At 44.0% G+C, this 15,753-nt stretch overlaps 1 protein-coding gene across 1 annotated transcript in view; it reads left to right on the forward strand.

Annotated features, from left to right (window-relative positions):
- Window positions 1-4,486: 4,486 nt before the first annotated feature.
- Window positions 4,487-15,753, forward strand: part of LOC115402198 (XK-related protein 6) — a 52,265-nt gene continuing 40,998 nt past the window's right edge. Inside the window, exon 1 of the mRNA XM_030110694.1 lies at window positions 4,487-5,282. Coding sequence (XP_029966554.1) covers window positions 4,714-5,282 — 569 coding nt within the window. The 5' untranslated portion in view covers window positions 4,487-4,713. The remainder of the gene's footprint in view (window positions 5,283-15,753) is intronic.

Here is a 15,753-nt window from a genome sequence, read left to right on the forward strand (position 1 = left end):
TTAGAGATGGTTTGAGAAACATGGCGTATATCACAATAAGAATCTTACAAGGACCAAAACAGGAGAATGGACGTTTTTCAAAAAGAGGGCATTTTTTCTTTTTTTGGTGTTTGATGAAGCGGAATTTACAGAGAGGACAAAATCTGTCAATGATCATCAGAAAATCTCCTTTTCAGGTATCCAGTGAAATGAGCGAAATGACTCCAGGGTCTAGTGAGAAAAGTCTGCGTCAGGTCGAGTGGTGCGCTCACACTTAAGACGGAGGAGGCGGAGGCAGCTCCCAGGAGGAATGTGGGCAGATTGGAGGAGCAGAAGGGGCAACTTGAAAGATGGAGAATTGCAAACAGGAGGATGAAAGCAGAGAAGTCAAATTGCACACCAGAAACACCAGACTAAACATTTTACCTCAAAAATGATAGTGGAGTGAGACATCTATTGACGACACGACGAGCCTGAGCCGAGCTTAAACTGTTTTGATGCTTTACAGGCACCAATTAAACAATCAAGAAAATTACGAAGCCACACACACTCACCTCATGGAGATAACGTTCTAAGTCAATCTTTTAAGATCATAAGTGAACTGCCTTCCCTAAAGGCAGCTGGAGGTTTACTCTACAGAAAGAGGACGCAGCAGGAAGAAGCTGTTGCCTGAGGGTTTCTGTTTTAGTTCTCAAAAGATTGAGGAGATCTACCCGCTGAGATCTTAAAGCATATGAAGGAACCCACATCGACCTTGAATGGAAGCCTCCCAAAGGAGGTGAACACTTTTGGAGGGGGTAGATGAGCGTGAACAGATGGCTTAGTGGAGGCTTTATCGGGGAGGTTTGTTTTAGATGTAATTTTGACATTGCAGTGTGTGTGTGTGTGTGTGTGTGTGTGTGTGTTTCTGTGATGTATTGCAGATCAGCACAGTATCTGCTTCAGTTGCATCCTGTCTGAACTCCACAATAGATGATTTGCTCTGGGCCTTTCCAGCTCACATCACAGGGAGCGCCATATAGATGCCAGAGCTCAAATGAATGTGAAACCCAGCAACGCTTTACAAACCAAATACCTGTCCTTCTTCCCTGGAAGAAATGCTTTGCTGTGGATTTTTTTTTTTTTTTAATATGATGGTCTGATAGAAGTGCTGTAGCTTTCAAAGCAAATATTCACTTCAAAACTGTTTGATGCTACACTGAACAAACCTCTTTTTAACAGGATAACCAGACAAATGTGTTGATGAAATCAAGGTTTTATAAATACAAATCATTCAGCTGATATGATTGTAGATTTTTTTTTTAAATATAACATACTGTAACAGACTTCTTTTCCATTTGCTTTCATTCTTTATTAAAAAAAAAAAAACAATTTTCAAGCTAAAACAGGCAAATTATGAGTGTCCAGATCTGTCCATGTTTGTGCCACCTCCATACGTCAAATTATAGAACTGACTTTAGACATTTGGAACATCCTACTGCAAATTTTTAAAGACTAACAATTAGCACCCACACAATTACCCATGCAAGCTTTTCATTCAGTTTCTGATGAAGACAACCGCATGCACGAGTCACTTCTTCCCTTCAGCCCTTTGTTCTGTGAGGCTGCTTGTCTGTCGTCTATTTCTGTGATGTTATTTTGGTTGTGTCCGGTGAATCAGAGCCGTCTGTCAAAGGCAGAAGATGACGACTTAAAAACGTGGGTCCTGTACCAAAATCTCTCTCAGAAATGCCTTGAAATGAGCATTCCTGTGGAGTGGTGATGATTTTGAAAACTCTCTTTGATACTTTATTAGCTTAATGGTAGAATTCTATAGGCTATGTGTTAAATTTTTAATGAAATGTGGCATTGTTGTTTCAGTTTAGAAGTAATAAATGCTGTGGAAACCCCTCATTAAGCCTTCAGAACTGATGAAACTGATGTTTGTTTTGCTCATTTCTGTATTTTCATTCTTTTTAAGAGGGGAATTTCTCTCAGCTCTGTAACATTATAGATGATCTCTTGCTGAAAGACTGAAATCTTCACGTGTTGGATATGAGCAGTTGTTTTACATTATTGACAGTTTAAAAAAAAAGCCATTTTCTTCTTGCCATTTATATTGATTACACCTCTGAAAGGGCAAAACATGAAATATGCTGGCTCCTCCACAGAGCATTATTGATTGCTCCACTTGAAAATTTTGCCTACATAATGCAGAATTTACATGTTGTGAGAGAGAGCTGAACACACACTGGATTTTGTGGCCCATAACAGCCTCTGAGCAATATTCAACATGATTTTTTTTTTTTTTTTGTAAATGTCTGTTGCTGTATTTAGATTTACTGCAGCTCTTTATTTCCCTTTACTTGAGTGTGAAATGACTATTGCCTGTTGTCTGAGAGTGCTTCCTGTGACAAATTGGTTGGAGTGGCTTTTATAATTTGTTGTCGTCTCATTTGATTGTTGCTATTGCTATGAGGCCTTTTTCAGCAGGCAATTGCGCCTCAGAATCTGACCTGAGAGTGCACCTCGTGTGCTGCTCAGAAGGCATTTAGGCAGTTTACCGCTGCAGAGAAAGAAGGTAAAAATGAAAGCTACTGAATGAAACAGGGTTCGCTGAGAGGATCCAGCTTGTCTCTTGCACACTACCATACTCTTATGTGTACATTCAATCAAAAGTAAATATCTTTTTCACTGTTATACGGCCCAGGGGAAGAGCTTTGGCTTGATTATTTTTCATCCAGCGGTGTCCAGGATGTGTCTGCCACCCTGAAACAAAGAATTTTCCAGCAACCTTTTGACCACATGTTATAAGCAAGCAAACAACAGTTCACCGGGACTCGAAGGCTATTTATAGCAAAACATCATAATGGCGAGATCATTTCTGTTTTTTTCACGGACACTCCAAGCTTCAACTTAACCTTACATTTCTCTCTCTGAAAAATGGCTGTTATGATGTGAAATGAAAACGGGGTTTAGCCAAAGGCGCCTAAAGAAAAATCCATCCATTCATCTATGATGCCGCTTTATCCAGGTTGTTAATCCATCAAAGGATGACACAAAAAGCAGGCTAACAATCAATTTTTGCTTACCAAAAAATGTCAAACATATATTTTTTTTAAACTAAGTATCCCGAAAGATTAGTTAATATGGTCATGGACACTGTTTCATCACTGTTTCATCACTCTAAAAATATGTTTTACTCTGGGTTGAAAAAAAGAGAAAAAGAGTTAAATCAGCTGACTGTGAGCAGAGCAGCAGGTCTGAGCAGAACTCCACCCAACTCCATCATTTTCTGGTCATCCTCACTTTATATAGAAGCAACAACCCCCAGAATAGCATCTGTTGTTTTTCCACGGCAGCTGGCGTCTGGGGACGTCTGGTAATCAGAGTTTATGGCGCCACATAAACTCATCAAATGTCATGGCAGCTTGACTCTTCTGACGGTGGTGTGTGTCTCAAGGAAACTTGAAATCTGAATGAGCTACTGAAACCCAAACACTCCATATTAGTCACCCCTTTCTTATTTTAATGAGATATCACTTCACCATAATAGTGAAGCAGAGGGAGAGCGAGAGAGTGAGAGGGAGGGGGGTCACGGGTTCAGCACTGGACAGCTCCCATCACATCCAAACAGGCACAGAGAGCAGAGCAGAGCAGGAAGCGGGGGTGAAGCGGACATGATCCAATCAATCTCACACTGGATATGACCCTGCATGGCAGCTCTGGGCGCCGTGCGGGGCCTCCGTCTCCAATCACAGTCGTTGAGCCTGCAGCCTGACTTTCCAGCTCTTTGCTCTTACGTGTATCTGAGCGGTGGGAGGGAGCACTCAGCTTCTCTGAAAAAAAAGATTGCGAGATACTCCTCGAGATGAACTCTTTGGATAAGGTGTGCAGAAGGTGGCTTAGTTACAGATATTCAGTAGACATGTCAAATTCTGATAACATCATAGGAACATTACACTTGCAGCACATGACTGACTGATGGATAAACGCTGGTGTGGTCATAAAAACTCTTTATAGAGCAATGAAACCAGTTTACATAAGAAGCCAAGCTTGTATTTTGTGTTTTTGTTTGGTTCTAGGCTGTTAAACTGGATTTATTTTAGATAAACAAACAAACAAACGGGAGATTTTTAATTTTTAAAGTATTTTTAAATGTGGTGATGATCGTCTCCCTGCATCAAGCAGGACACTAGATGGCAACCAAGCTGAGCTCCAGAGGCTGGTGCGTGCGCGCGCACAAGCCTGTGTGTTTGTGTGTGTGCACGTGTGAGAGTGTGTAAGACAAGGGGACACTGGGAGAGAGAGGGAGAGAGAGAGAGAGAGGTGGGGGGATGAATTACGTCGGTGTGGGACAGTGGAGAGCTCCGTTCATGGCACTCAACTTGCAGCTGGAGGCGAGCTGCGGAGAGGGGAAGCGACCGAGCTGCGGGGAATGAGATTAAAGCAAGGTAAAGGGGGGAAAAACTGATAGATCACAGCTGGATGCACGAGTTACGGATTGAACAGGGGGAAGTTGCAGATTAGAGCACGGTAACCAGGTGGGAATCGGGCTGCAGAGGAGGGAAAGAGGGGAAAGATGTGCTGCGTCTGCGGCGCCTCTGGTGCGCAATCTGGGGACGGACTGAGGCGCGGCGACGCGCCAACACCCCGCTTTTAGATGGCTCCAACATTTGGGGTGCAAAACAGGTGTCAGGGAAGTGTCGTCACGAACCCCGGAAGCCGGAGGAGGTGGGAACATCAGAGGGAAAGATGGCAGCGAAATCCGATGGTCGCGGGGTCGTCACCGGTTTCGCCCAGCTGCACAACCTGGACGAGGTGGTGGGGACGGGAGAGGACGACACTCGGGACGGCAGCTCATTCCACATCTGCCACTGCTGCAACACCTCGTCGTGCTACTGGGGATGCCGGAGCGCCTGTCTGCATTACCTCCGGAGGAAGGGGAAGGGGAAGGGGAGAGATGCAGCGCGACCACCGCAGGAGGAGCGCCTCTGGCTGGACTGCCTGTGGATCATCCTGGCGCTGCTGGTCTTCTTCTGGGACGTGGGGACCGATCTGTGGCTGGCCATCGACTATTACCACAAGCAGAACTTCCTGTGGTCTGGCCTGACCCTGTTCTTCGTGCTGGTACCGTCGGTTCTGGTCCAGATCCTGAGCTTCAGGTGGTTTGTCCAGGATTACACCGGGGGAGGACTGGGCTCCGTGGAGGGGCTCAGCAGTCGGAGAGCAACAGTCAGTTTGCAAAGAGACAGGTGCTGCAGACTCTCTGTCTGGATCTGGCAGACCCTCATACACATCTTTCAGATGGGACAAGTGTGGAGGTAAGGGGAACTTTGAGTTTAACCTTTAGAAGAGGCAGTAAAAGTCTCCGAGGGTCTGCGTTTCTCCTGCTCCTCTCACTCTTTCCACCCGGCGAGTCTTCTTCTAACCTCTTCTTGACTGTCACCTGGTATAACCCGATCCTGTGTACATGACTGGGGTAAAAATCAGCACGGTTGCAATGCCATTACGTCCTCCTCCTCCTCCTCCTCCTCCTCCTCTGTCTGCTGTTGTGGTGCCCAGATCAGCATTTACACTTTAGTTCATTTGCAACACACACACACACACAACACACGCACACGCACACGCACAGAGCGAGAGAGAGAGGGAGAGAGAGCTACATTTTACGCATTTGGAACACATTTCAGCGTGTCAGCCAAATGCGTCTGCTCGGAAAATGCGCCGCTGTGATTGTTTCATCACAGTGCGCCATTGCGCTTGTGCGGGGAGGGCAGGAGCTATTTGTTCAAAGAGGGGCAGGTAGTAGCCTAAAGCTCGTGTATGTGTATGTGCGCGCTGCGTGCGTAGCGTGCGTGCGTGTGTGTGTGTCTGAGTGCGCGCCGTTCCCATCACAGTGCACGGTCGCCTCGGTTCACCCGCTCTTCCCCGCATCACATCCTCCGACCAGAGGCCAGACGAGCATCTGCTTTCACGGCTCACAAAACTACATCTTCCCCCCACAGACATGATGTCATCGATTCCTCTCGCGGCGATCGACATCTCCGGTCCTCAAACCCGCTTTTCTTTTTCTAAAAAAAAAAAAAAAAAAAAAAAATCTCTGGAAGTGGACGCGTCGGGGGACTGGAGGTGTCCGTCTCTCCGCGCGTAAAAACCCCCGACATGCAGACAGAGAGAGACTGTAGTAAAAGACGCGACTCCGGTGCGCGGGGCAGATCTACTCTACTTTTAGGATGCTCAGTTCGGGGCTTCTGAGCAGCGAGTTGTTTTCTGGTGCAGACAGACGCAGTGCCTGGCATTTAATGGGGGGAAGAAGAAGAAGGAAAAAAAAAGTAATGCATGACGGCTGATCTGAGAGGACTGCCAGCAGGGAAAAATGGAGCCAAACATGCACGCTGCGAGCTGAGCAGGTCAAACGATTTCACCCAGACGTTCAGGATTTTAGTCCACATCCAAATGTTGTTTTTTTTTTCTTTTTGCTTAAGTTATTGAGATTGGGCACTGATTATGCTCCTGTGTTTGACAGCAGCCTTTGCTCTTCAACAAATGAACGGATTTTATAAACCTTGATTGTAGTCTAAGCCAGGACTAGAACTATTTGTATGTTTATTTATTTATGGGACTATCATTTCACCTGGGTTCATCTTCCTATATGTGCCCCAAAAGAAACACTTTCACTCATCACTGAAGTTGAATCCACTGCATGTTGGTGCTTTCTCTGTTTGATGGATTATTGGGTCATTGTTCTCACATTTTTCATACAAAGGCAGCAAGGAGAGCTGGACCCTGTCAAAAACACTGGCAGTGTTGGTGTTCATAGATATTTATTCCCTTGAATGCATCTATGGACGTGCAACATCACAACATCACTTATTTCCTCTCCACCAAAAAAATTAAACATGCAGGTAAAAGACCAGTACCTGTAATCTTCAGCTATCTGGCAGGCTGTGTCTGTCCTCATTAATCAGGAGGGAGCGTATTGAGAGAACAGTTTATTGTTCGGCTGCAGCAGACAACGTGCCACTGCAGAAAAAGCACAGATTTAAACAATGCATTGGAGCTGTATTTCACATTTACATGTTTGAGGGTGATTGCATTGTATGCATGTTCCACGTCTGGCTTGGCTTCAGGTGACCTTTAAAGGTCCAGTGAGCAAGATGTTTGAAAAAAAAGAAAAAAACAAATCTCCATGTAGAAAACTGTTCTACTGGAACAGCACAATAGCTTAGAATTATAACTTTATATGCAGCAAAATATATCAGATTAAGCACCCTCCACACGATGAGTATGTCCCAGTTCCCAAATAACAGGAGAGTATTTGACATTTTTCAGCCTTCTGTCCAGTGACAAAAGGGTTATAAAAGTGAATTTAAAAAAAAGCTTTAGCTTGAACGTTACAGCTTGGACTTCTGTGCCCACATTAGATTCAAATATTGTCCTTAAAAAACAAACTAAACAATCCTACATTTGTGACTTCCACCTCTATTTTTTAGAGTTTTCATCACTAACAGCATATCCGACTTTGTGCTTTGCTTGTCATAACAACACCAGCCACCACAGGTCAAAATATATGTGTGTGTGAGTTACATAAGCTGCTTTTACAGTTCATGTTAATGCTGAACTGTGCGATTCGCCTCATCCCACTCCCCTGAATATATGCCGTACAAATAATGTGTCCGCTTATGTAAATATCTGTATTTGTCCTATAGATGGTCATCTAATTTATCATCTCGTTCTGGGAGGACAGCATTTCACTGGAGGATAAATCTCTACAGTCACCTGTGAAAAACTTTGTATTTTTGCTTACAGTTTTGTGTGTCTTTGTTACTCTAAATTTTCACTTCAGATTTGTACAGAAAACAGATTTTTTTTTGTTGAGAAAAAGGTTGTTTTGTGGCCACGGCTTGTTCCCAGCAGTGGGTGGGAAAAGAAGGGAGGCAGCTGAATCGTCTGTTAGTTGCTTTGTGCGCCTTGACTGCTCATTGACTGCTTCTTTTATTGCAGCTGAGGACTCTTTAATGTTATTCATCAAATCATTTCTATTTGGGATGACACATCTTAATATGACAGTCGAGTTTGTTTTCAAAAGTCTTCAAAACTGAACAGAATGACTTATTTTAAGTGAAGGAAAATGCATTGATATCGGAAATATTGATACCAGATTGATTTCATTCATTCATCCACCTTCTTTAGTGTTTCTTTTCCACTTAGGGCTGTGAATGGCTGCAGAAAACCCCAGCCAGCTGTAGTCTGAGGCAGGATACATCCTGGACAGGCCACCAACCACACACACACCGTCAGAACAAACACACAGAAAGGTCCTAAACCCGCACTCGAACCAGGAATATCCGTAATGTGAGGCAAGAATCACCGCACCACAATGAAAGGCCCCCCCCCCAGGACTAATATATCTCTAATTAAAAAAAAAAAAAAACTTAGACCTGCATCTGGTTAGCTTAGTTTAGCTGGAAGGCTGAAAGTGGAGGGAACGAACCCAGCCTGACAAAACACCCTCCCCCCGATTAAACTCACTAATGGATTTCTTCCTGTCGTCTTCACTGGTTGCCTGGTAACTGCTCCTATTCCCCCTGGGCGAACGACTGTTTAAATATCAAACTTAAGTTTTATACTTCTCAAAAATAAACTTCAACTTTACAAGAACAAAAGAAAATAAAAAAGTAATTCAACGTGAAGTAAGAAAAAGAGCAACGAATGTTGCCGGGAAGGAACTCAAGGAAACACAATGTGTTGGTGTGTGTGTTGTGACAGCGCGGGGCCTTGGGCACGGGATCGTTGTCAGGCCACTCTCTCCCGTTGGACGTGATCCGCCTGGCTGCTGGTTTGGAGCTGAGGGTCAAAAGCTGCTCTTGTCAGCTTAGTGAGAGTTCACAACCTGAGACCCGCAGGGCCCACAGTTGATATGGAGATTATTAGACTGTGTAAGAGGCCGCTCGGCCCATAGGTAGCATATGTTATCATGCTGCAGTGTATTGTGGGAGGAGGTGGATGCATTTAGTGACGGGATTCCTCAGACAAATCTTTGAAATGATGATCTCTGATGATTTTGCGGGAGATCGGTTATGGTTTTTTTCCATGACTGAATTCAAAGTAGCTGTCAAGCTCACTCATGGAGAAGATGCTACGGTATCAGCCTGTGAAATGTTTTGCCTTCATTAATACGGTGAAACAAGCCGGAGTGCTGACAGGACTCAAAAACGCTGCCTCATCATGTCTCATTACTCAGTTCCACTTTCGATCCTACATTCAATTAGCTACCGTTTCTTTCTCTCGGCGCACCTGAGCGCCACGCGGATGACAGAATCGCTGCGTTTGTTTTGCATTTATCTTCTTGTTAATTGTTGGACGGAACAGAGAGGATTTCTCTCTCATCTATAATCCTGCTATGTCACTGGCTTTCTGCAGCTCTTTCATGTTTTTTCCCCTCCCTGTGAATCACCGGCGCTGCTGATGGGGTCTCCTCCAGCTTAGAAGATTCTACTCACATACGCTCTGCCGCACACTGGCTCACACACACGCTGAGGTCTCCTGGTGGTGCGGCGGACAGCTTAATCAGTGTAAGCCCAAATTAGCATTTGACAGGGAAAGGACTGCATCCATCTCCATCTCCCCGAGAAGAAATTCGAGCTGAAAGTTTGTGTCTTGCTCAGGAATTCCCAGTAGAAATATTGTCTAGTCTGCTCCTGTCCTTCTAGTGACTGATAACTGCATGAAACGTTGCGTAACAGGCAGACTGTTATGCCATCCCACAAACTAAATACAGTGGTTCTCACTAAAAAGGGACATTTTTCTTTACTATCTGGGAACTAACTAAATATTCAACACATAAAACCTGATTAAAACGGGCACTGCTATATTTCATCAGACTTTGTAATTCCTCCTGCGTGTTGAAAGTTTGCATGTGAAAGTAGATATTTTTTGGTATAAAAGGAGGAGGATATGGCAAGGATCGTTTGCATCATTTTAAATGACCAGTCAAGAAACACTGGGTCCTCACCAGTCGGTCAGTTCAGAAGAGCCACGGCTTCTGCTGCTTAGATTTGACATCAGCATAACTTGTAGCTGGTTGAAGACACCCTTGTCCTGGAGTTTCCATGTTTTCCTTTTGAATATGTGTTTTTTTTCCCTCCCACATTCCAAAAACACAAACATAAAATTATTAGTGGTTTCTGAATCCTTGCCGATACGAATGTGTGTTTATGTGTTCGTCTGTCTCACTGTTTGCTCTGTAAAAAAACGGACATGGTCTCCAGGGTGCAGCCTGCCTTTGCACATAGTCATCTGGGATTGGCTCCAGCACCCTGTGCTGTAAAGCTGAATAAAGCGGTATGGAAGATGGATGAAAGAATAAGAAACACGCCTGGGGAGCTGTCCAGTGCTGAAAATTAGGCTCACGCTCAAAGACACATTTGGTGCAGTTTCTCAATATTTTTAATAGCTCTATATAAACTCAATAAATATTTTATGTCTGACTGCAATAATTTTTACTATCTCAAAAAATGAAGGAGTGTGTTGGACAGCACTGTGGCCACAATTAAACTGACGTGTAAAAATCTTTGACATTAATGTTCTATTTTAGGCACATTGAGACTCTTCTTAAAAGCTCATTATGTTACATTGTCTTCATAAGAAGTAGATTGTTTGAGATCAACGCAAGAACACTAAGGAAACCAAAGCACTTATGCAGAAAATGTTTTATTTAAAACAGAAAGAAATCGTCTATATGTGCAGTAATGTAAAAATGAACTGACTGGTTTGTGCATGCTGACTCTCAATGTCAAACCAGAAATGCCACTGATGCTGTCGCTTGGTTTTTTTTTTTTTTGCCTTCATCCAGGCTATTCAGGAATTTTCTGACTGAACAGAAGCCAGGGAAGCCCCCCCCCCCCCCTCGCCATTCTACAAAATGTTTTAACACAACAAATCTGGCTGGTTGGATTATGCTTTAATCCAGAACAAGAGTGGGCTCACTACCAGGCAACATGAAGAAATCGCCTCATGGTTGACATCTGCCTCTGTTTCCTAGCCTGGTAAATATTAATACAGACTGCGAAGGAGTCGACAAAAGCCTTTCTTGGCTGGCTGGGCTGCTTGTAGTTGCCAAAAAAAGGTTTGTAGACGCGGTGAGGCAAGACATTGAGATGATACAATGCAACCAGCTGTCTAGGCAAGGGGAAAAAAAAATGCTGAGGGGGTTGGATGAAGCAGGACATGAAGGCTTGGGTGAATTTGTGACAATCCATGTAATCATGTAGTGAGAGTTTAAAATGACGAAAGATGGGAACATCTTGTTCCCTCCACGGTGAATGCACTAGAGTAAATTTGGAGTGAAGGAAGTGGTTGACAGATGTCTAACTGGGCTGCTGGTGGGATACATAAATAAAGGGGTTTCCTTTAGAAATCCAATGCTTTTCCATTGTTATGAAGGTATTTTCTACTGTGTATTTTCTCTTTTTTGTATATGAAAAAGTACATTATTATAATTGCAGCGCCCCACCGAAGATGCAGATCATTCTGTGAAAAGCAAAAAGATAAAGAGACCAGACAGCCAGACGCTGGAAAGTACACATCCAACTGTGTTATTTACAGACTACACAATAAACTTCCAGCGCTGGTGTGGAACATATCAGCGTAATGCTCCTCATTTTCTCATTAGGAATGATAATGGGGAACAAACCTTTAAAGCCAGCTTGCTAGGAAAAACCCCCCAATTAAGTGACAGGCGAGCCTAACAAAATGTGAGAAAGGAGGGCTTTCAGGGAAGCGGATCGCAGCTGGGGGTAAAGAGACCGAGAGTCGTAAATGTTAGAAAGCATGTGCTTCAGTTATCTGAGAAGCAGAGATGAGTTTAAAAGAGGGATTCAATTGGCGTTTTGGTTTTTTGGAATTCAGACTTCAATTCGAAGTGTTTGTGAAAAAATGTCTGCTTGATGTCATTTTTGTTTAAAATCAAACCTTCTGCTCCTTGACGAGCAGATGGATGATTAGACGACGTGTCATCGAGTTCAACAAGTTTCAACGGGGTGTTTTGGTGACATTTTATATGGTTGCATTGAGGTGAAACCACTGAATAAATGAGCAGCAGACGTGTTAGCTCATTGCAATCCCATTCCTTCAGGTGATAACGCCGGCTGTTATTGCAGCGAGCTCTTAAGTGCAGAGCAGGGGCAAATGAATGGGAATAAAAAGCTTATGATGATGCTTGATTTAACAGCCTCGGGCCTGCCTGCCGAGCAAAACAATATTTCTTGTGCAGGCCCGAAGGCTGCGCCGCTGTAGTTCTCGCTGCCTTTCCACACTGGTCAAGAGACAGAAACGGCTCTGGGAGGAATACGGAGCGTATGGGCTGATGGGTCACCGGGCCGAGATCTGCATGCGCCTCACACACTTACGTGTGTGTGAACATACACGAACGGCCCCTCGGGGGAGCAGAGACTAACTCTTTTTATGTACCTCTTTATATGCGGTTGCACATCGCGGGGCGTCTCTCACTCGCAGGCACACAGGAGCACACCTTGGCAGAATTACACGTTTCCGCGTCCCGTTTCTCGCGGCTCTTCACAGATCAGAGTGAGGTGGTGGAGACTCTTCCTCCCCCCGTCATGGCTGTGAGCAAAAGTCATTACCGGCATGCTTCCCCTGAAGGAGCAGATGACCAATTGCATTTTTATTTATTTTTTAAGACCCAGAAGGGGAAACATTTGTGCCACAAATGTGGATAAAGATCCATTAATTGAATATTTACATAATCTCTGTTCAATTTAATTTGCAACACAGGAAATGCAGACTTGTGTACTTTGTACCCCGTCACAACATTGGCTTTATTCACTCTCTAATAAACTAATTTTAGCGAAAAAAATGTTCTTTTGCTTACTAAGAAAGACCCAGAGAAAGGATTAAAAAGAGGGGAATCTTAGTTGAAAATGCCTGAAACAAAGCATTCATTGGGATTGTGGGAAGTTAAAAGCATCGACTTTGATTCTTTCTGTGCAGCAACCTGTTCAGGATGTATCCTGAGTATGATTCAGTTCAGAATCATTGACATAGAGTTAAAATACAATGAAAATACAGCTTGAACAGACAGAGCAACAAACAAACAGTTGTCTGATCTCAAATATACAGAATAATACGACTTAACTATACATTTGTCAACGTGTTCCTGATTTTAGGGGCATTTCATCAGTTAAAGTTGGCAAAACTCCATTAATTGCCATACAGTACTAAAAGTGTGAACTAATAAGTTGTTGATTTTGTTCCTTTAATTCCATTTATATTTCAACAGACACACTTGCCAGATTCATTATTTTTCAGTTTACTTTTGTGTATGTTAACATGTTTGCGCTCGTGGTTTCCCGCTCACTACGGCTGTAGTCGGCGCGCTCGTGGAATCAGGCTGGTGATGTCGGATTTATTGACTTTGAAGTCTGCTGTTTGCACAGTGCGGCGTGCGCCGAGTTCTGTTTGGCAATTAAACGGGCTGCATCAGTTCAATTCCCAGTCCTCTCTGTCAGTTATTTCCATTCTCCTCTGAAACAGAACTTGAAACCCTTTCCCTGTTGCTGCTTTTCCTTTGAGCTCCCCCAGCAGCTCTCGCCACAGACACACGTGGTGATGTATGCATTTCCACATTACTCCACTGCATATTCCACTCCAAGAAAATCATTACCGGGGCCCAGAGGATATCCTCTGTGAGCTGTAATACTCATGCACAGCGATTATTTTTCATCTGGTGTCCCAGGAATAATAGTTGCGTTGCTATTATATATTTATTACTCCTTTTCTCCTGGACTAGGTGAGTCCCAGATTCCCTGATGCACTATTTGGGATCATCATGTGTTCTCCCTGCATACTCTTTCAATCCATTAGTGCTCTTCAGCTCAAGCCACCACATTACCATCTGTTTTCCCTGCAAAGTTAACATATGTTTTTATTTTTATCCCTCCCTGTCACTTACACTTATTCATGCTCTTAAGGCTCCTCATAAAGCCTTTTATCCCCTTCTATCCATCATGGAAAGAGACACCTTACTGCCTTGTCCCCTCCTTATTAGTTGTAGTTAGACAGATAGAGCTCGCGCTGCTGTGCTCTCTAATGCTGTGTCCCTTATCACGACTTAAAGTCATCACGCTGCCCCCTTCTCCTCCGTCTTTCCCTCCGTGCCTGAGCCTCTCTCTGTGTTTCCCTCACATAAAGCTACACTTGACCTCCATTTCTGTCAAGGAAAACTGGAGCATCTGCTCCTGCCCCATTACGACTCGGCGCCTCCTCCTTTCCTGTCCACTGTATCCTGCCATATACCACCCATCTTACGCTCCCCACAGAGCCCATTTTCAGATTCCCCCCATGTTTTTGTTCTTCGCCGCTCTGACAAAATGTCTCGGTTCTGCGGGAAACTGTTACACCTCAGTTTATGAGTCAACCTGTGGCCGAATGGCTCTGCCTCACCCTCCACATGCTGCTCCTTCAGCCTCACAGCTTTTCCTCAATCTTATTTCTGAGTATGGCGGGGCAGAGAGCTCATAACCTTTGATTATAACATTTCAGTTTTTCGTCGTGTAACAAATAATGTCTCGCTAGAATTGCCGTAATTCAACTTTCCTGAAGGGCTTTCTGGAATTGCTTATCCCGTGGAGAACGAATGCCTCCCCATGCAGCACATAGCGGCGATTTGCAACACTTCAACTCAAAGCAAAATGATGCTGGTTCACATACACCTGTCAGCGGCTGCACTCAGCCCTGGAGATCACACAGGCTCGCCACACGAGATCAGTTTAGTGTGAAGTGAGAGGAAGACAAGCAAGAGACGAACAAAGTCAAACATCAGGCCAAACAGAAATAGGTGTTTCTCTAAGGAGTTGGATCTGGGCAGACGAGACAGGTTCAGTGAAAATAAAGCAATGAACTATATCAAAATGCACTGCAGTATCGCAAGTGCGCCGTAAAAAAGGTTTGCCTCTCAGAAATCATGAAATAAATTAAAAACAAAGACACGCATATACTCACATGTTTCTGCAGGTTTTGCTCGTGTGACCTACTATCAACGCCATGTCCTTGATCGTTGAGAGGCTCTCCCAGGAGAGTCCCACTTATAATGCAAACAAACTGGTGGAAAGACTAGAAAATACCACACACTTGAGCTGTGGCTGAAAAAACACTGTTATTTATAGTGATGGAGTTGAACAAATCTCCGTGATGCCGGTTTGTTCTGGCACTCTGTCTTTTTACAAGCTTTGTGTTGTGCCGTGAATGATGATGAAGAAGAAGACAAGGCTTACCTCTGTTGCTGACAAGGGTGCAGTTTCTTCTGTGCGAAACGCATAAAATCACCAAGCCCAACAACTTCTCAGAAGCAGCTTTCCACAGCCAGAAAACGAGCGAGATCAAACTGCCAAAACTAGCAGACTGCTCTCCGCCCACAAAATCATCTAAACTCATTAAGGAGAGATGTTTTAAACTGTAACAACGTGAGGTTTAAATGTCAAAACAGATTAAGTGACGTATAAACAGTTATACATTACACCTTATCTCCAGTTTTCTGTCTTTGTTAGCAAAGAGTTACCGTGTTGTTTGGGCGTTTAATGAGGCTGGAGTCCATCATCAGGAAGCCGATCCATTCACACTCACTGAAACTTGACAGTCAACAGTCAACATCTTTTGACTCAGAGTCGGCTGGAAACTCAGAGAGAGAGAGAGAAAAAAAACAAAAAACAAATGAGAAAGCATGAAAAGACTTCACAGCTCAGAGTCCAGGTCCTCTCCCTGTGAAGCAGCAGTGTA

This window comes from Salarias fasciatus, chromosome 15 (assembly GCF_902148845.1).
Source record: "Salarias fasciatus chromosome 15, fSalaFa1.1, whole genome shotgun sequence".
Lineage (NCBI taxonomy): Eukaryota > Metazoa > Chordata > Actinopteri > Blenniiformes > Blenniidae > Salarias > Salarias fasciatus.